The sequence below is a fragment of the Gavia stellata genome, chromosome Z (assembly GCF_030936135.1).
Source record: "Gavia stellata isolate bGavSte3 chromosome Z, bGavSte3.hap2, whole genome shotgun sequence".
Lineage (NCBI taxonomy): Eukaryota > Metazoa > Chordata > Aves > Gaviiformes > Gaviidae > Gavia > Gavia stellata.
Window position 1 is genome coordinate 10,747,212 of NC_082637.1, and position 21,453 is coordinate 10,768,664.

The 21,453-nt window shown below is 61.2% G+C and overlaps 1 protein-coding gene across 1 annotated transcript; it reads right to left on the bottom strand.

Annotated features, from left to right (window-relative positions):
- Positions 1-1,557: 1,557 nt before the first annotated feature.
- On the bottom strand, positions 1,558-21,057 carry ARID3C (AT-rich interaction domain 3C). The gene is made up of 7 exons (XM_059833405.1): positions 20,773-21,057; positions 7,782-7,854; positions 3,839-4,022; positions 3,370-3,614; positions 2,795-3,064; positions 2,529-2,618; positions 1,558-1,700 (listed from the first exon to the last, which is right to left on the bottom strand). The coding sequence occupies exons 1-7, from the start codon at positions 21,055-21,057 to the stop codon at positions 1,558-1,560; spliced, it is 1,290 nt and encodes a 429-aa protein (XP_059689388.1).
- Between the last annotated feature and the right edge of the window lie 396 nt (positions 21,058-21,453).

Consider the following 21,453-nt stretch of genomic DNA (forward strand, 5'->3'; position numbering starts at 1 on the left):
CACGGCTGGAGTTCATGCCTAGTCTGATCCATCCACCCCATGCTTGAGGGCTCTGGTGCATGTAGGGCACCTGTTCGCAACCCAGAGCTCCCCGGAAACTGAGGCAACCCTGTGCTGGAGGCAACAGTGAGGTGGGCTGTGAAATCTCAGGCACTATAGCTGCTACCCCAGGGTGTCACAGGCTATGGGCGTCTCCTGCAACCCCAAACTGTCCCCAGCCTGGGCACTGGTGCTTGACAGGTGGCACCACGTCATGCATACCACCCTCAACACTGGTTCGGTTCAGCAGTTCATTTTCTTTAATAGATGCACAGAGTGGCGCGGCCGCGGTGGGACTGCTGGGGGGAGCCCGGCGGTACCGAGCCCCAGCCCCCCGCGCTGAGGTAGAGGTGAGCGTTGCTCCACGCTCGCCTGCTTTGGCACTCAGCAGTGCGAGCGGGTGGAGGAGGCGCCCGCCTGGCCCCAACGAGGTAGTTTGGAGTGCCCTCCATCTTCCTGTCCCCCAGCTGGGGACCCCGGCATCCAGGCGGTCTTTGGTGGTGGGGGGCACTGCTGGGCCTCCCTGCCCTGTCCCCACCAACAAGGTTCTCCCAGTGCACAAGCCCACCCTGATATTAAGCCCCACCCCCAGCCCCACCCCAATAAGCTCCACCCCCACCTAACAACCCATCACATCTCACCCTCACCAGTCCCACCAGTTTCCCCAGAATGTGACCCCCCCCTGAATTGAGGACCTGGGCGGTTGAGGTGCCACCACCCTGGGGTGGCCAGGGGGCACCCAGGACCCTGAGGGTGTCTCAGGGTGGGGGCAGCAAGCCCAAGCAGCACAGAAGGGCTGCGGAGGGGGGCTCTGCAGTGGTTAGGGTGTACAGTATATATGGGATGCAGTGTATAGGGGCTACAGTTTATAGGGGCCGCAGCACATAGAGACTGCAGTGTTTGCACTGAGGGAGTGCACAGGTGATGTAACGTGGGCACCAGGGTGTGGACAGGGGATGCAGTGTGTGCCCTGGGGGTGTGTATAGGGGATGCAGTGGGTAGGGGATGCAGTGTATGCATCCAGAGTGTGTATAAGGAACGCAGTGTGCATAGAGATGTGTATAGGGGAGACAGTATGTAAGAGAGGCAGCGTGTGCATTGAGTGTGGCAATGTGAAGGATGCAGTGTACACATTGAGGTGTGTATAGGGGCTACAGTGCGTGCATTCAGGTGGGTATAGGGGCTGCAGTGTGTAGGGGATGCAGCATGCGGGGCCTGGGGGTGCCTCAGGCAGCAGGGCAGGCAGGAGCTGTACTGGGGGGTCACCTGGGGGCAGCGCTTGGGAAGAACGGTGCGTGTGTTGGAGGGCATGCGCAGGGAAGGGGTCCCACACGCAGGGGCAAGGGACAAAAGGGCCCATGTTGGGTGCTCACAGCCTTGCACGGACACAGCTCGGTATTGCAGCAAGAGGCACCTTCAGCTCACCCATCCCACATTGGTGGCCCAGCTGGCTTCCACAGCTCAGCCCCCCAGGCTCTGGGGACCCCCAGCTGCTTTTGGGGTGGAGGGGCATCTCCCCTACAGCGAGGTGCTGGCGGGAGTGTGGCTGTGCGAAGGGGTTGGGAGCAGTGGGTTCGGGGTGGGTACAGTGTTCGGCCGGCTCTGGGTGCTCCCTCCACTGGGTGCCGAGGGGGCCGGGGGCCGGCGGGCGAACAGGACGCCTGCAGAGCAAGAGCAAGGGGGTTAGGGCAAGCCCAGGGTTGGGGGCTCCGCTCGCCTGGCCCCCAGCACCCAGGCCAGGGAGGGTGGGACCAGCACCCCTGAGGGCTCCAGCCCTCTCCATCACCCTTGGTGCCTCCCCTGGCCCAGACATCCTCACCCTCATGTGGCAGCCCCAGGGGTGGCCTGGGACCATTTGGCTGGCAGCCCTGTGTGCTGATTAGCCCTGACATTTCCAGCTCATTAAATATTTAAGTCCTGAAGGAAAAGCCATCGATTTTAATTGCGGGTGTCTCAGCAGGGCAGGCAGGGAGCTGGGGGGCACAGGGTGGGCTGCTTAGCTAGGTAGGTGCACATCGGCACCTCGAAGAAGCCTCTGCTCCAGCAAAGCACCCCAACATCTTCCCCTGCACCCAAAACCATGCTTTGCAACCAGCCAACTCCTGCAGCCAGCCAGAGACCCTCTGGGCACACCAGCATCGGGGTGACCCCAAATCCAAGCCCTGCCTGCAGGACCCCATGGTGGGGGATGACCTCAGGTGCCTTTTGCACATATCAGCCCAAGTACATCCATCCATCCATCCATCCATCAATCTATCCATCCTTCACTTTGGCCCTTCACTGCCAGCCCCTGCTGGGGGCCAATTTCCATCCTTGATGACCCCCCCTCCCCTTCTCCTGCACCCTCTCCCCAGGCCCTGCCACTTCATTACAATGGATTTTATAGTAAAGACATCAGATTGAAGGAAGGACTTGCTGGCCAGGCAGTGGCTATAAGTTATTGGATTTCCCGGCCGCAATTACACGGGCCAAGCGGCCCTTCTATTTACCTGTGTAGACAACTCCATTTATTTCTATTGACATGTTGATACTGCTAATGCCGTTGGTGGACAGGTTCAATGCGGTCTCCTGTCTGTCATCTGGGGAAAGGAAATACCAATATGAGCATTAAGAGAAACAGAAACAAGAACCTGCCCAAGAGAGAAAAGCGGGGCCCTGGCCTCTCCGGGCATCCCTGCTCCTCTCCAGCCACTGCTGCTCCCTCCTGGGGTGCCAGGGGATGGGGTGGCCAAGCTGAGGTGTTGCATCCCGCTACCTCGGTTGGAGATCTTGATGTTCATGGGGAACTGGGAGGCCACGGCCAGGAGGTTGTGCTGCAGCGTGTGTTGCACCAGCCGCTGCTGCTCCTCTGCGGTCAGGGCCACCTTCTTCTCTGGGGGCTCCCCCGTCTCCAGCTTCTCCCGCAGCTGCTCCAGCACCGCTGCCTGCGAGGCGGCTGTTGCTTGAGCTGCTGCGAGGTGGTGGCCGGCCAGTCCCACCGGGATAGCGATGCGCCCTGGCACTGCTGCCGCCAGCATGCCGTCCTCTGCAACAACCGGGAGAGCTCAGCGGGTGCCCCTGTCACCACCCCATCTCACCATCCCCAACTGGTGCCACCTCCATCCCAGTAGCACAGGGCAGGGTGCACCACCACCCCAGCATCTGGGCTTGGCCCTTATCCAAACCCAGGAGAAATTAAAGCTTTCTCAGTCCCAGAGAGGGACTAAATATTGTTCCTTTTTTCCCCCAAGTTAAAAGGGCAAGGGCAGCCAGGGAACTTCCCTGCTGCCATAGTAGTGTTCATCCCTGGGGAGAGATACCCGCCGCGGGGCAGACGTGGTCCTTACCCACCTTTCTTAACAGCATGCACTTGGCTGAGCTGGCTGCAGCTGTGCGTGGAGATGCTAAGAGCCGGCAGAGGCATTTTTGGGGAGCCCAGCAGGGTTGGGGTGCTGGCTGGTGAGTAGTTGAAGAGCGCCGTGCCAAAAGTCTGCCTCCGTCCTTCCCGCCGGTTGCTGTCGATGGCGGCTTGGAGCTCCCCGGGAGAGCTGAGTGCCCGCTTCTCACATTCGTAGGGATACAGATACTTCATGTATCTGCATGGGGACAGAGCCGGGATGAGACCCAGCATCATGTGCCTCCCAGCCAGCCCTGTGCTGAGCAAGGACTGGGGTGGGGATGGCATCTGGGAAGGTGCAGAGCCCTCCATCCCCCTTTGGGGCACCCCAAACCACACCCCGGAGGGGGTCTCTGGGACACCCAAGCCAGTGGGTGCCCCAGGGTGGGTGCCCCCCCGCCCCTGCCACCGCCAAGCACTCACTGCGTGCGGAGGGTGAAGGCAGCGCTGGTGATGGAGGTAGGTAGGTTGAGGCCCTTGGTGATCTCCCGCCAGATCTTCTTGTTGATGACTTCGACCAGGCCACCCTTGTCCGTCACCAGTCGGTACAGTGTGTACAGGTCCAGCACTTGCTTGGCCATGATGGGGATGCGGTTCACGGGTGTCCCTTCCAGCCGCGCACCGGGGAGAGAAAAGGGTGTGGGGTGAGCCCATGGGGACCCTCACTCCCCGGGGACACAGCCCCCACTTTGTCCCCACTGCAGGTACTGGCTGCCCCCCACGGGGAGATGCATCTCTCTGTGCCTGGGTGAGCACCCACGGCATGCGGAGTGCAGGCAGGACCCCAGGGTGCCTGGGAGAGCAGGACCGTGCCTGTGAGCAGGGCAGACCCCGGCATGCTGGCACAGGGTCCCCATCAATGGAGCTGTTGGTGGGGCCGGGTACACTCTCAGCTGGGATGTGGGGGCAGAGTGGGATGGGCAAAATGCCTCCTCCAGAGCCCCTTAGAGAGGGCTGTCCCCCCACAACTCTTAGGTCTCCCTATAGAGCATCTCCCCCTAAAATCTGTCAGAGCATCCTAGGAGGAGTCTCTCTGTAACCCCTTTTCAGAGCCCCATAAAGAGAGAACCCATCTGAACTTTATAAAGGGACTCACCCTATAAACTTCTCTGAAGAGGGACTCCCCCCATAACCCTTCCGGAGGGACTCACCCTATAGCCTCCCTATAGAGAGGTTTTCTCTCTCAAAAATCCCGCTCCGAGCCCCATAGAGAGGGACTCCCCAAGAGTCCCCAGAAAGACTCCCCCAGCAGGCCCCCAACTGCTTAAAGGCCTTCAGTGCCCCACCTCAAGAGACCTGACCCCAAACCCCGTTCAAGTGCCCTCAGTAGAGACCTTGACACCTGGTCCTCCAGCATCACCCCTGCACCAAGGCCATGGGGCAAGGGGACATGGGGTCACCAGGACTCTGTGAGCCCAGCATGGACCAACATGGTCCCCACAGCCACTGGGTCTGGTTACAACCCCCTCCCCACTTTCCCAGCACCCCCAAATAACCCCACAGCCTTGCTCTACCCCACAGCACCTCAGGGCAATGGTCTGGGCAGCAGCTGGGGGCTGCAGCAGGGCAGAGGAGGGATGAGCATCCCATGCCATCCTGTCCTGTCCCATCCCACCCCATATTTATTCCTCCTGCGGGGCGATGGGGCGCAGGCGGTATCGGAAAGTCATCCATTTGGCTGGGGGAGGCTGTCACAGCCGCGCTTCGCCCCTCAAACGAAGCCGTCACTCACCACCATCCTCCAGCATCCCTAATTTATGGCCCCGATATTGGCTCGGCTTCTTCACATAAGCCTGAAAAATGAGCTCTTTTTATTCCTTTACTGAGTTCATTTAACTTTTTTTTTGTGTCTGTGTTGTTCGCCCAGTCAGGAAGGGGGAGAGGAGTTTATCCTCCTGGGAAAAAGGCAGAGATATCGACTCAGTATCTGTCGGCGGTCTCTCGCCAGCCCTGCCCGGGGGCTGCTGTCAACAGCCCCATCACCTCGGGGGGGCCCGATTCGAGGGCTCCCCATCACCCCAACAGGCCACCAAGTTTGCAGGGTCTCAGCCCGCGATCGATGGCCCATGGACTTCTTTTCTCTTCCCCCCTCCCCAGCTGTGGCAGCTAATGAAAGCGGCTCGCCATTAATCTCGGGGCCGTGCGGGGCGGGCAGCCGGTGCCCGTCCCGCTGACAAAGGGACCTGTCTGCATACCCGCAGAGTGATGGCCCCGGCCCTGGCCAGGGCAAGCGGCACAAAAGCCCGGGAAGGTGATGCGGCCATTGTGGCGCTGCAATTAGCTCCTTGATTGATTAATGGCCCCGTGTTATCAGCAGGGCCCTCGGCTTGGCGGGGAGATGGGGGGTCCTGCAGATCCCTGGTGAGCAAATGCAGAAATAGTCCCCCTACATCACAGCTTGCCACTTTCGGCATGCCATGGAGGTTGGGGCATGGGGATGAGGTGCCCCACTGCCTGTACCCCACATCTGATGGGGGTGATACTATCATCCCCATGTGCCACTGGGGCCGGGGTGTCTCCACCCTGTGCCATGGGGTCCCCAATGTCCAGTGGGGCTGTCCCCTACCCATTTTTCAGCCCCGCTAATTTTCCACCTGGCTGACAAATGCCAGTGCCAAAACTGCCCTGACAGACAGCAGGGGGGATGCAGCCCCTTTCATTAGGGCTCACCCTGTAGGCATCAATCCCCCCTGGCCCACCGCCAACTTGAGGACACAGCCCGGGGGTCACAGCCCCCTGCCCATGCACCCCTGGGTGACCCAGCAGCACCCACGCTGGCTCATGGGTGCTGCTTCTCAGCCAGCTCCCAACGACCCCTGGGATGCTGTCCCTGTCCCCCAGCCTCTCTGTCCCCTTTCTCTTTGCTGCCCAGCCCCAAAATCCTTCACTCCTCCAACATGTGCACGCACACCCCTGCATGCACAACACACACCCGCCTGCCCTCCCTGGGGGATGCCACCCACTCGGAGGACGCGCAGGATGGAAGGGACAGGAGTGGGACAGCCGAACACGAAGGGATGAGGAGCAGCGTTGGCAGGGAAGCATCAGGCTACCTCCCTCCTCCCTGTACCACCAGGCGCTTGCTTAATTAGCCCCAGCCCCAGTGGTGAGGGAGTTAATTAGCTCTGGAGAGAGAGATAATGAAGCCGTGGAACAGACCATGAATCTTGTGGCTGATGGATGCAGGGGGGCTGAGGCAGCGCTGGTGCTCCCACTCGCTCCCCACAGCCCCACACCATGGCCAGGGGGCTGGGGGGCACCCATGGGATGGTACCCAGCCGCCCAACCCACCTCCAGCCAGGCTCCAGCATGAGCCCCAAGGCTGCGCCAGCCCCCTGCAGTACAGCTCTGAGTGAAAGGAGTTTGTAGGGTCTCAGCCTGACCCAAAAGTCGGTCACTGTCACCCCACAGGCAGGTGGGTACCATCACCACCCTTCCCACGGGCACAGCTTGGGGGTGACTGCCCCGTTTTGCCCACCCTCGTCCCACACACAGCCAGCCCCACCGCTCCCGCACCCCCCTACAGCCTTCCCCTGTTAATTAGCTCAGCATTAACCTCTGCCTGGGGTTTACTGGCTATTGAGCGGCATGTTCATTAATCCACACACCGGCAAAAGGCTCTAATTAATACGGCCGGCCACACGCCCGTGCTCGGCAACTTTTAATTGTCACAGGCCCAGCCAGGGAGGGCGAAGGTTAAAGCATTTATCGAGTCCCTGGGAGCCAGCTCGGCCCCCCATGCCGATCGCAAAGATTTCCGATGCGGCCAGGCCGGCTGGCGAGCCCTTAACTCCTGGGCGCCCGGCGCTGCCCTGACCACTGACCCTCTGCGGCATGGTGGGCATTGCTAAGAGGTGCCAGTGAGCACTAAGGGGCATCGCTAATGGGCATCGCTCAGGGCATCCCCACCAGGCATCACTAAAAGGCCCTGCAAAGGAGCACTGCTAATGGGCATGATTAACAGATGTTGCTAACGGTTGTCACCAAGGGGTATGCTAACGGGCATCCCCACCAGGCATTGCTAGTGGGCATCCCTGCTGGGCATCGCTAATGGGCATTGCTAACAGGTATCGGCAATTGGCATTGCCACCAGCCCCAGCTCAGGGCAGGGGGGCCCAGGGGAGCGTCTCTGGCAGCAGGCACCCCGTGGGGGGGTCCACCTGGGGCAACGGGGGCAAATCTGCTGAGCGTGAGTTTATGCATCTGCGTGTGTGTAGGAGATGGTGGGGGGAGGCCCTGCAGGACCTGCCTGGGGGGCTTGTAGAGACCAGCAGCAGCTCCGTGCCTGAGTGGGCCATGCCATGAGCCCCCCGAGGCAGCCAGGTCAGGGCTGCCAGCAGCACCCGCCCCAGCTGCCCACCCTTACCTCTCTTCTGCATGAACCCAAAGAGGTCGTCCAGGAACTCCTTGCGTTTTGGGTCCTCATCCAGTTCGTAGAGCTGGGGGTGGGAGAGAAAGGGGTCAGCACCGCCGGCACATGTGGGTGCACAAGGCAGATGGGGTCAGTGCCAGGATCAGGGCCCCTGCCTGTGCCAAGACCCAGCATCACCCCTGGCCCTGCTTGCCCTCTCTGCCAGTAATGAGAGGCTCTCCCTGCCCCATGGGACACCCCGGCGCACTCCCTCTGCCCGCAGTGCGGGGCTCTCCCCGTGCTTGGGGGCTGGTGCTGGCTCCACACACACCACCAACTGTTTTACAGCCTTGCTGCAGAGATGCTGCATCAGTGCCTCAGTTTCTCTGCCCCCCTCCTCGCTAGGCAGAGGGACGGCAGCATCTCAGCCTGAGAAGATGATGCCTATGTGGACAGAGCAGCAGCAAATCCCGAGCCCCCAAGCAGGTCCCTGGGGCTGGGATGCTCAGCACTGCTCTGGCTCAACAGCGTCCCGGCACTGCCCAGTGCCAGTGTTCACCAGGTCCCAGCATGGGATCAGCATCCTCATCCGCAGGGACATGGAGATGCTGGTCCCTTCTAGGGGCAGGGTGAGCTGGCAGGGCCGCGGTGCTGGGTGCCAGCGAGGAAGCTGTAAGCATGGGGCTGCCCCACCCGACCAGGGTGACAGGGCTATCGACGACCTGATAAGCACAGCCTGAGCTGTGTCACCACAAGACGGGGCCTGATCGATGGTCAGGGACAGCATGAGGCGCCTCCGCAAAGTGACACGCTACCAAATCCTCCTCCCTCGGCTGGGCATGGTGACCCCAAAGCCATCTTCCTCAGCTGCACATGGGGACCAGGGTGTGAGCACAGCATCGACATGTCCCTGCAAGGCACAAGGACTTCCCACAGCGGGTGCACGCGTGCAAAGCCAGGTGTGTGTGCACTGTGTGCAAGTGCACGAGCACAAAACCATGTCCGCAGCGCCATGTGTGCACCAACGCTGCTGCTTGTGTGTCCTGGCACGTTTGTGGGTGCACCGACATGTGTGCAAGCCGGTGAGCGTGCACGTGGTTGCACAGACACACACGTACAGCTGTGCAGATACTTATGTGTATTGGATGGACACAGCTCTGGACACACGGACACAACCCCTCAGGTTGAGCTGACGGACGGCACTGGGGAGGCGAGTGCAGTCCCTACACCAGGGGCACGAAGCGCCGGCTCCGTGCGAAAGCCAGGGCTCACCTGATTCCAGCACAGTGCCTATGTGACCATGACAAATTGGAGCCTGCCAGATCGATGGCCCAGCAGTAAAAGTCAGAGCACATGAAGGAAAAATTAGCACCAATCGAAGGCGCTATAGACACCAATTCCTCCCAGCGAGCCCGGTAAGAATTTAAAGCCATTGAAAAGAAACAAAACTCAGCAGTCCAGAATGGATTTCCAAAACATATACAAAGAAATGCAAGCTGGAAAACAAAGTCAGGCACAAAATAGAGTCGTTTAAAAAACAATTGTGTTGGGAAAGGCCGTTAAAAACCAATAGAAAGGGAGCACCCCCGCCTCCACACAGCACATCATTCACCGGGCAGATAAAGGGAGCTGGGCAGATAAAGGGAGCTGGGCTGTGAGGATCTGTCAGGCTGTGGGGACACGGGGATGTGGGGATGGGGGGATGCAGAGATGTGATGGGGACACATGAATGCAGGGTACGGGGATGCAGGGATGTGGGGACATGGAAATGTAGGGACATGGGGATGCAGGGAATTGGGGGACATGGAGATGCGGGGATGCAGGGATGAGGGGACATGGGGATGCACAGGGATACGGGGATGCAGGGATGATCCTACAGACACCGCATGGTTCCCATCACTGGACAGACTCATCTAACACAGTCCTTCATCTAACCCATGGGTGCCAGCTGCCTGTCCCTTGTCTAACAGATGGGTGCTAACTGCCTGTCCCTAACCTAGTCTATGGGTGCTACTGCCTGTCTCCCACCACACCCATGGGTGCTGACTGCCTGGCTCTGAGCCACTTCATCATGCTCCACCCCTGCCTCTTTCTTGCCCTCCGGGTGGCACTTACCCATCCCCTCCTTACAGCAGGGTGCTCTCGGGTTGCCCTGACCCCTGGGTGACAGCACCCTGTCCTCTCCCTCCACCGTGGTGTTCCCTGCCCCACTCTGTGCCCCCTCCCCATTGCCTGCCCTTTCCCAGGATTACGGTAACTAGGTCAGGCTCCGAGCAGAGCTCCATGGCGCTGCTTTGATTTCTGCCCTGGGAAGGCTGTGTGAGCCAGGCTTCACCTGCGTTTCCCTGCCTGTCCCTACCTACAGCAGGGCTCTGACTCCCACCGCTCCACACCAAGCCTTTTTCCACTCCCTGTGATCTCCTGGCTTGTCAAAGCAGGAGCAAACCCCCCGAACCCGGCAACCGCTGCCCATCCCACAGCAGGACAAAGCCACCACCTTCCCGGGGGGTCAACCCAGTGAGTGGGCTCCTGCACCCATGCCTCCACCGGGCTCCTGGGTGCCACTCCTGCGTCTCCTCCCACCAAGGCAGGCAGGATCCCACCCGGCGCGTGCTGCCACTGCCCCCAGCCCCCAAAACAGGTGTGACCTGCAAGCACCAGGATCTATTTTTCCACCATTTATTAACCTCTAACCTTTTATCTGTGGGGCACCGAGATGCAAAAACACATTACATCAAACGGAGAGCAAAGGTCGGCTTTTAAGCAGAGACAAGAGCAGAGCCGAGTAACAGGGGACCCATCGGCAGGGTCCTCGGGTGTGCCGGGGATGCACCAGGCATCCTCTGAGATTTGGGGATGCTCAGGCTGGAAGGGAGGTGGTACGGGGGGATTCTTGCTGATGGGGGTGGGCTGGGTCCCAGCCAAGGCTGGCTATGGGATCCAGGTGCCACAGGAGTGGCACAGGGGTGGCATGGGTGGTGGCATGGGTGGTGGCATGGGTGGTGGCATGGGTGGTGGTCTGCCAAAGCCTCCAGGCAAGGAGGGACCCCCAGACAGCCACAGCCCCAAGGAAGGAGCCAACTCCATCCCCTACCCAGCGCTCCTGGCCCTGCCACTCACCCTCCTCCTCCTTCTGCAGGCTGGGCGCCACGGTCCCTTCCCAACTCGCTTGGGGATGGACCATCTAAGTGGCAGACCACAACTCCCCAGGGTCACACATAATCCCTGTGGGGACACAGACACCTCACGTGGGTGTACACAACCCCACACAGGCTCACAGAACCCCACAGGGGTGTGCACAAGCCCATGCAAGCATATGCAACCCTACCCCGGCACGCAAAACCCTGTATGGGCTCGCACAACCCCACATGAGCGTGCATAACCCCTCATGGGCACGCACAACTCCACACAAGCACGTGCACAACCCTGTACATGCACGCACATCCCCCTCAGAGGCACACACAAGATTGCATGGGCATGTACAACCCTGCACAAGCATGCACAACCCTGCATCAGTGTGCACAACCCTGTACACGCACGCACAACCTGCACAGGCACAAATACCTACACAGGCTTATACAACTGTGTCTGGGTGTGCACAGCCTCCTATGGGCACAGACAACCCCAGGCAGGTGGGCAGAACCCCAGGTGAGCATGCACAGCCTTTCATGGGTGCGCACAACTCTGCATGAGCATGTACAACCCCAGACGGACATGCAGAAGCCCATACGCGCATGCACAACCCCAGATGGGCATGCACTACCACAGACAGGCACTAACAACCCCATACACGCATGCACAAGCCCATACATACATGCACAACCCCATATGGACAAGCAGAACCTCAGATGGGCACGCACAACCCCAGGTGGGCTGGTATGCACAACCCTAGATGGGCACACACAGCCCCATATGGCATGCACAGCCCCAGATGGGCATGCACAACCCCAGACAGGCACCCCCCCCCGGGTGGACACCCACCACCCTGCAGGGGCACACACCATGCCGGAGCATCCCCCGCACCGTGCACCTCAAAGCAGTTGGGCAGGCCTTGCTCCGGGGCAGTTGTGCAACACAAGCAGTGGCTCCTGCTTGTGGTGACCTATGAGCAAGGACCCTTTTAATCGTGTTTGTATTGATATAATTAGTAACTCATTTAACGCCATCGATGTAACTATATTCCTCTATAAACAGAAGTATTAAACTGTCAAGCTTGGGGATCAATATCCCGCTGGTGCGCAGCGCAGATCCGTTCTGCCGACCTCAGGGACCCCGTCCACAATGCTTGGCCCCCCTAAAAGCCACGGCACCCCCAGCACCGCCCCACTTCCACCCGGCACCACCACTCAGGTGCTGGTGCAGGGCCAGAGCAGGGTGCCCTCTTCCCCACCCCACCATAGGTGCATCTCCACGGACCCCGCTCCCTCCCGTCATCCCATTGCCATGGAGACGTCTTTATTCCTTAAGGGATGGGGATAACGGGGCATGTCAGGCAGGTTAAAGGTCAGCGGGTCGAACATGGTTTATTAAAGGAAGGCGAATAGACCTTGTGCCTCCCTTTCCTCCTCACCGTGATTAAATAACATCATTGGCACCTCTCACTCACCCGGAAGATGCCTCTCCCAGAACTGCCCAGGGCTTGTAGGGCTGGAGCTGGGGTTTCTGGCACCCCATAGCCCAGCTGATCTCCTAGACAGAGGAAGGATGAGGTGAGGTGCTAAGCCACCCCCCCAGGCATCTCCAGGCTGCCCTGTTCCAGCAAGCCACCCCTATGTCCTGCCCCCAGCACTGCTGCCAAGGGAAGTGATTGCAGTGGGACCCCCCACAGTCCCTGCTTGGCTGCCACCTCCCGCTGGCAGCAAGGGCTCAGATCTGCAACTGGGATTTAATCCACTTAATAAGAGCCGTATCGATCCCAGACCCCCAACCCCGAGACGCTTAATATGCACCGCATTGATTAAGCCGCATTGCTAATTTTTCCATCTGGCCGCTGTTCACGTAGGAAGCTCAGGCGATGCTTGTCTCCATGCACCCGCCCAGCCCCCTGGGGTGCAGCTACATGCCGCAGGTGGCCAACCGCTGACAGGCTATTTTGGGGTCCTTGCACCCCTCTGGAGCATCACTGTCGCCTCTGACCAGGGGTTCCTGGCTCCTTCCCCAGGGAGATGTTGCACGGCCGGGCACTCGGATACTGGGGCGTCCCCCCATGTGTCCTGATGTGATGGGGGGACAGGAAAGCCATCAGTGCTTCAGTTTACCCCTCAGGCTTGCAACCACAGGGACTGGCTATTGCCAGTGGTGCACAGCCCTGTGTACCCCAGGGTGCAGGGACCCCAAGAACGGCCACAGCCAGAGCCCCCCCACTGCTCCCCCCACCATGGGGCACACACAAGTGAGCCAAGAGCTCACGGGTCCACCCCCCCCCCCCCCATCCCTGGAGCTGGGGAGCAGCTTGCTCCCGCCAGGCACAAATCACCCCCTGACCTTGCGAGCCACCGCTCGCCTCCACCGCCAGCCGTTAATAAGTTAATGGTTACGGGATGGCTTTGCCTGGACGCTGGCTGCATTCGAAGGTGCTGCCGGCTCTTGAGGAGGGGCTGCTCTCCTCACCCCACAGCGCTGATGGGCGCTGGGCTGCTCGCTCATCCCAACATCCCCAGCCTCAGCGGTCACCCCACCAGCGTGGCTGGACACCCCCATCCAGAGCTCTCTCCCAGTGCTGCGGCTCCCCCCGCAAAGCCTTTCATCATGCTTAATATTTAACGTTGCTTTATAGAGCAGCAGGTTTAATCAGCGCTGATAGTGCGGCGGATCCGGCAGGTCATTAAAACCCCCCTTCCCTGCCGCAGCGGGCGCCACTGCTCCCAGGAGAGCTGCCTGCTGCAAACATTAACCCGGCTTCACGCAAGGTGAGAGACTGTTTGCTGGCAGCTCTGGCCTTGGGAGGGCAGCCCCCCACTCGCAGCCCAGCCCCGGGGGTGAAGTGGGGGGTGCTCACAGGGTCCCCAGCCTCCTCCTCAACCCGTTTTGCAGGAGGGGAAACTGAGGCACGGGGTGCCAGCATGGTTTGCCCAAGGGCTGGAGCCACATGTCCAGAGGAAACGTGCTGCGTGGTGCCACCGCGGGCACTGTGCGTGGCCCTGTCCCGCTGCCCTACATCCGCCTTTGTGGGGGCTGCGGTGGGGGGTGTCACAGCTCCCGGCGAGCGCGCGTCCCCCACGCTCTTTCCCTTGTTGCTCGTTCATGGCTGAGCAGGCAGGGAGTCAATGAGGGGATTTGTTCAGGTTAACCTCCCTGACCTGCTGGCGCTTGCCACGCCACCGCCTCCTCCTCCATCCTTGCTTTCCTCTCCATCCCTGCCTCCCCCCTCCCCCTCTATCCTTGCCTCCCCCTCCATCCCTCCTGGGGTGACCAGAGCCAGGGGACCCCCCTCCAGTGCTGGCACCGCCCCAGGTATCCCCTGAGGAACATGCGTGCGCACACCCGCTATAGGGCTGGCTGAGTATGGGGGTGCACAAGTGGGAGGCTGTGCACGTGCCTGGGATGTGCGTTGGGTCCTCACTGACCACCCGGTGCCCCTCTGGCCCCATCCCCTTCCTCTGGCGGCTTTGAAGGGATGGTGGGGGAGGAAGGGCTGGTGGCTCCCCTGTGCCAGAGACCCTGGCCCCTGCTGCCAGAAGAGCCCTGTGCCCAAGCACAAAGGGCACCTGGGGCTGGGGCTCGCTCCCGCCACCGGACACAGGATGTGGGCAATGGATCCAGGATGGAACAGCCCCAAGCTGTAGCCTACAGCAGGGGAATACAGCCCCACCAACACGGGCATCCCCGCTGGGTGCCCTGTGCCCCAGGGGACAGGTCTTCACAGCCCCCATGTACAGATCTCAGGACACTCACCCTGTGCACGCTCACACACGCAGCTTGCCCTACCTTTACACCCACACGGCCCCCAGCTTGCTCTGCACATGCACACGTTGTGTGCACGCTCTCCTTGTGCACACTCACCTCCAAACATGCTCTCTTTGGGCAAACACCCCTCCCCGTGCACGCTCACACAGCCCTTTTACGTGCTCTCCCTCTGCACACAAAGCCCCCCGTGCATGCTCACGCATCCCCTATACACTCTTCCGTGCCCACACGCTCCCTGTGCACATTCATCCATCTCCATTACACACTCTCCCTGTGCACACCCACACACCCTGTGCACAGTCACACACTCCCTGTACCCACTCTCCTTTTGCACTCACATTCTATGCACACTCACACATTCCCTATACACTCTCCCTGTGCACACACAGACACCTGCTGTGCATGCTCACACATCCCCTATGCATTCCCCCTGTGGACATACACACACACACATCCCGTGCACACTTACGCAACCCCTATACATATTTTCCCTGCACACCCCCAAACACCTTGTGCATGCTCATACATTCCCCATACGCTCTATCCCTGGTGCAGTCTCACGCACCTCCTATACACACCGTCCCCTGTGCACACTGACCCCCAAGCACACCTGAGCTCACTCCCACACCCCCACACAGCTGCAAACCCCCATGGGCACCCCAGTGGGACCAGATCCCACCTCCCTGTGGCCGTATCCCCCCCTCCCCGCCACAGCCCTGCCCCGCCTGCTGCCTGCACAGGGGATTTACCTCCATTATTAACCCAATTAGAGGATTAGTGGAGGCCCAAAGTCAGCAAGGGGGTGCATCCCCCCCAAAACTCTCCACTCACATCCAACTCCAGGGCGGCAGCCAGGGAGGGAGCTGGGAGCAGCCGTGGGGTGGGGGCTCCTGACAGTGCTCCTCTCCTGCCCTCAGCGCCTTTATTCTCACACCCTTGATTAGTTTTTACACCTCCTCTTTGGAGCTCCCGATCCCAAGCCTTCGGGACTCCCGGTTGGGAGACAGTGTCACGGCAGCCACTGAGGCTCTCAGCATCCCTCAGGCTGTAGCTCGGCTGGGAAGGGCCCTGGGGGGCAGCAGGGGGGCAGAGGGCTGACACCCACCAGGACTCAGGTGCTCAGCACCATGGGCTGGGGCAAGGGGCACAGGGCTGCTTGTGGAGGGGGGGCTCAGCCCCCAAAACCTGCCCCAAAGACCCACAGGTCCGTATGGCTCCGTACGTGGAGACACTGGTCCACGCTTGCGCAGGAGTGCCCGTACACGCTGGGACACTACATGTGTCGCTATACATACATGCGGGTGTGTTCCGACATGCGTGGGCACACCATACGCATATGGGCACACACACAGTGCCATACCCACCCCTACACACACACATATATGGGTCCACACACACTTGGCCACATCCATACACACCTGGGCACTCATATAGGTCCATAAACACATATCAGCAGTTATACATGTTCATACACCCTTGGGCACCTATACGGATCTATACACACAGATAGGGTCTCCCAGGGATCCCTACACACATGGGCACTCATATGGGTCCACACACACGCATCAGCATTCATATGGGTTCAGACACACACGGGCATACCCCAACACTTAGATGGCCATTTATATGGATCCATACACTCACATTGGTCCATATACCCACACCCACCCAGAACACCTCTGTATGCACTCCTAGCCGTACCGCAGCAGCCCCCCACTCCTGCCCTGTGCCCCTGCACTTGTGCTGGGCTGCCAGAGCTGCCGCTGCCTGGGATTACATGCTGACCTTTGCCGCCTCTGCAACCTCCCTGCTGCAGGTGGTCCCAGCCCCAGGGCAGAGCTCTGCCTGCAGGTTTGCTGGCGAGAACCCTCCAGGCAGCTGTGGACGGGAGCAAACACCATGTCCATCGCCAGTGCCCTTGTTGTGTAACCAGAGACCCTCTAATTTAGCCCCGGGAGCCCTGCGGTTGTTGCTCCTGCACCTGGGTTGAAGATGCACTGGAGGCAGGGGAGGTGGGGGGGTGCTGGGGCAGGGAGAACATCTCCCTCTCCTTGGGGTCCCCCTCCTGAGCTGCCTCCATTCCCCGGCAGGCAGGGACAACCCCACAGGAGAAACCAGTGGGGATGGAGGCAGGAGGACGCGCAACACAGGCCCTGCCACCCCATTTTGGGATGACCCCGACGCATGGGGCGAAGGGCCATGGCACAAGGAGGGCTACAGCCAACTCGGTGCACTTTCCTACAGGCTTTGAGATGCGAGCGCATGCATTCACGGCTGGCGAGCCCCCCCCTAAACACATGTAAGGGGCTGGTGGGTGCAAGAGGTGACTGCCAGCATCAGGGACAGACAGGGTAGGAGCAGCACCACGGCGAGAGGAGGAACAGCCACACCAGGATTAGCTGAGGATGATGGCAAACAGCTGCTGGCAAAGTCAGCCACCCCCAAACTAACCACCGAGGCTACTAGACACGCGAGAGTCCCCAAAGGGCTGGCTGGGGCTCACCCCTCCAGCTGCAGGGCAGGAAGGAGCTCTGGGGGGTCCTGATCCCCACAACCACAACCAGATGGGTCTGAACGCATTGGTGGGGCCCTGGCAGTGAGGGTATCGTCCTGCCAGCAAACGCTCTGCTGCCAGAGAGCTGGGCACAAAATGCAGGCGTTTGACTCCCTCCTGCCCAGAGCCCTCCCACAGTGCCACCCCTGGGAAAAGCTGCGGGGTGGAGACGGAAGCCCTGGGTCCTGGCACTGCTCTTTCATCACTTGGAGGAAACCAGGGCACCCATACCCACGTGCGTGCATGGCTCCCCAGGGGGGGAAAGCTGAATTCATGCAGCTGAGCTGGCACCAGCAATGCCAGGCTCTTCCTGCTGCCCTCCAAGTCAAACACGTGATGCAGCACCACAGCATCGCAACTTGGTGGCATCCCCATCCCCAGGAAAGCGGGGTTTCATGCGTGGTGCATGGTTAAACCTTGCTCGGTGCCCCCACTGCAGGGCTGGGGCTCACTTGCAGTGCCGGGTGTGGGAGACCTCCCGGACCTTTGCCCAGGTCTCTACCCATGTGTCCTTATCAAGTGTACATAGACCGGCGCCGGGGGCTGATGCAAGAGGCAGGGGTGAGGGGGTCTCACAACCCCGTAACATCAGAGTGACCCTCCCAGATCAGAGCAAAGGTCCCGCCAGCCCCCCCAAACTGGCGCCTCAGGAAACGTATAAAACCAGGGCAAACACATGGGATATTTCCCAAAAATGCTCCCCTGTGCAAAGCAGCATTTGCCTATTAACCCTCAATGGGTTTCTCCACCGTGACCTCATCCTCTGCTCCCATTTTTAGCACCACTGCACTGCGTGGAAAACCCGCCGTGGCTGCTCCTGCACCCACCTCCCACCCCATCCCCATCAGGGCCCCCTCCTTGCTGCGGAGAGCCGAGGAAGTGGCTCTCTGCCCACCCTCCACAAACCAGCCTGGATTTGGGGGGCCCCATTCGCTCAGCTGTCCCTTACACACAGGAGGATGACAGCAAGGACAGACCCTGAGACCCATCCCAGGTGATGCTGTGCTGGGATGGGGCAGCTCTGAGCAGGGGGTTCCAGAATGAGACCGAGCCCCAGCTGCCCCAGGGTCTCTCCTTGCTCCAGGACCCCCATGCCAACACTGCCAGTAACCAGGCAGTTTGCAAGCAGGCACACACCGCCCTCCGTGCCCCACAGCATCACAGCCCAGCCCCTGGGAAACCTCCGAAAGCCGGAGCACGGCCACCCCCTCCCCACTCAGCCCCTGCTGAGAGCAGAGAACCTGTTCCCCAGGCTGGGCAAGGCACAGCCCTGCAGCCTGGGGAGGAACCGGGGGGACATGTCTCTCCCAGGCAGGGGTATGTCTCCTCCCAGGCAGGGGCAGGTCCCCTCCCAGATGATCACAGGGGAGGGACAGGAGTGACAGCCACCCTGCAGACCCCAAGGCAAGCCAGCTCTGCAGCCTGCCCCAAACTGCCACCCCATCACCACACAAAGTCAGGGCAGGGCTGGTCCCAGTAACTCTTTTCCCCTCTCCCTGTCCCATCCCGTATAAGCCACCCAGAGGCAACTGGTCCCCTTGTCCCTGTGCACCCAGGGGGCACTGAACATAAGGGACATCCCGCTATCCCCTGCACTGGCTGGGAGATGCCACCAGGTGGAAAACCCACATGTGGGTCTCTGGAGCAGGGACCCATTGCCTTTCCGATCAGAGTCACAGAAAAAGAGCGAGCGAGCGAGCAAGCAAGGAGCCAGACCTCACCCTGGGAAGTGGTGGCAGGATTTATCCCCCCACACCGACCTCCCCGGCCATCCATCTCCCTGCTACTCCCACTGCGCTGCCTGCTTTGCTCCTGCCCCACACGGGGAGCACAGGCAGCCCGGGCCAGCAGCAAGGCGTGAGGCTGAAGGACAAGAAATGCCAGGGATGCTTTCTCTGCGTAAAGCTTCCCCAGGCCCGGGAGGGAGGAGCCGCTTCCACCTCCCGGCTGACCCCGGGAACCGGACAGTCAGCCTTTTTCTGCGCAGTGGGGTGTAATGTAACACTTCCCGGACGAGATATTTGGCCTATGCAGCGCACACACCCCGGCCCTCCCCGGGTTGCTTTCGAGGCAGCGTCTGGCGCTGGCAGCCTCCCCGGGCATGACTGCAGGGCACATGCTGCCTGTGCCCTGCCTGCACCCATACCTGCTGCCCACCCAGTGGGGTGAGCCCTGGCTCCTCCAAATGACACTGCACTGTGCAATCTCGAAACAGAAAAGGCAGCAGCATGGCCCCACGGCACCCGAAAGTCAAGTCCCTGCTGCTGTCTCCGTCCTCTCCTGCCAGTGCCACTGTGGCTGAGCCGATACATCCCCTAATCCCGCTGACCCCTGAGCAGTGCCATCCTAAAAAGCCACACACCAGCTGCACGAGGACATCTCTGCCTGCTCCGACCCCTCGCCGCAACTTCCCTGTCACCTACCCTGCCACCAGCGTCACCTCTCTCTCCCCCCACAATGAAGCCGAGCACACAGGGAGAGCAAACCTGACCTGTGCGATCCACACTCACACCCACACTCACACCTGTGCCCGGAGCAGCACCCGCCCGCCACATGTGAACCAGGGCTTGCTCAACCCAGCAGGGACAGGATCCATGCCCGGGGACACGCTATTAAATACGCAGAGGCCTTTCCTCCACCCTATATACAAGCTCCAGGAGCACTGTCCCTGTGCCAGATCGGTGTGGCACAGGGGTCTCCCCCATGCCCATCGGGAGTGAGGTGACAAGGTCGACGCGCTGCTCCCTCCAGCCAATGTAGGAAATCAATGAGCAACATCAACCAGCTGTAATATGCCCCAGCCCTTGTGGAGACACAAGGGAGCTTGGCTCTGCAGCCTGTCAGCTCCTTGGGGTGACCACACACTGGAGCCCTCACCCTTATCCATCTCCTCAAAACCTCCACAGACAGGGGTCACCCCATTTTGCCCATCATGGAAAGCACCAGGGATGGAGTCTGCATGGGTCAGGGTGGGCACAGGGAGGTGCCTGGGCACTGGGCACCCCATCATGCTGTGGGGCCTGGGGACGGGCATAGGGAGCATGGCGGGCATGGGGGACATGAGGCAGGGGTGGGATGGGGCTTGGTGGCAGGGAGGTGGGGAGCACATGAGGATGCCTGTTGGGGTGGGCCAGGGCTCGGAGACAGGGGCAGTGAGGAGCATTCAGGGGGTACAAATTTGGGGCAGGATGGGGCTCCGGGACAGGGGTGTTGGGTTGCACTAACTGTGGTTGCCTAGGATGTCGTTTGGAGGCAGTGGAGGGAGACTGGGAGGTTCCCATTTAGGGCGGCATGGTGATAATGTCTGGGGGTAATGGGGGTACTGGGAATGTCAGCTTGGGGTGGGACTGGCATGGGGCTTGGGGCAGTGGGGTTGCCCATTTAAGGTGGGATGGAGACAGGGTTTGGGGGTAATGGGGGGTATAAGCGGCGTCCATTCAGGGGGGGCTGAACCCCGAGTTTGGGGGCCGTGGGGGGACACCGGGGATGCCCACCTGGAGCGGCCGGTGCTGGTGCCGGTGCTCAGGGGCGGCAGACGCCTCCTACCTGCTTGAACTGCTCCTCGTAGGTCCACTCGTGGTGCGGGGGGGGCGGCGGGTCGCGGGGCTCCCCTTCTTCCTCCTCCTCCTCCTCCTCTTCCTCCTCCTCCTCCTCCTCCTCCTCCTCTTCCTCCTCCCCCGCGGCGGTGGGCGGCGGGTGCGGGCCGGGGGCCGGGCGGCGGCGGGGAGCGGCCGGCGGCGGCCCGGGGCCGGGCTCGACCGAGGACCGTCGGGGAGCGCCGTCGGGGCCGCGGGCCAGGCGGGCCGCTTGCTGCCGCTGCAGGCTCTCCATCACCGCCGCCAAGCGCAGCCCCCCCGCCACCCCCGGCCCCCGCGGCGGGGCGGCCGGCTGCGGGCACAGGGCACGGCCTCAGCGCCGCCGCCACCGGAGAGGGTGGAGGGAGGGGAGGAAGAACCCATCACACCCCCCCCCCCCCCCCAGCTCTCCCCCCCGCTCCCGGGGGCCCTGCCCAAAAGTTGGCCGCGGAGCTGCCGCCGCACCGGGCGCGGCACCCGGAGGTGCTGCCTCCCCCGCCGGGACCACCCGGCACCGTCCCCGCTCCCACTCGGCACCCTGCCCTACCGGGGACCTGGTCCTCCGGGACCTCATCCCCGCTTCTCCGGGGGACGCGCCACCGGGGACAGGTCCGACCCGGGACCCCCGTCGCTGTCTTGGGGGAGCGCCCCT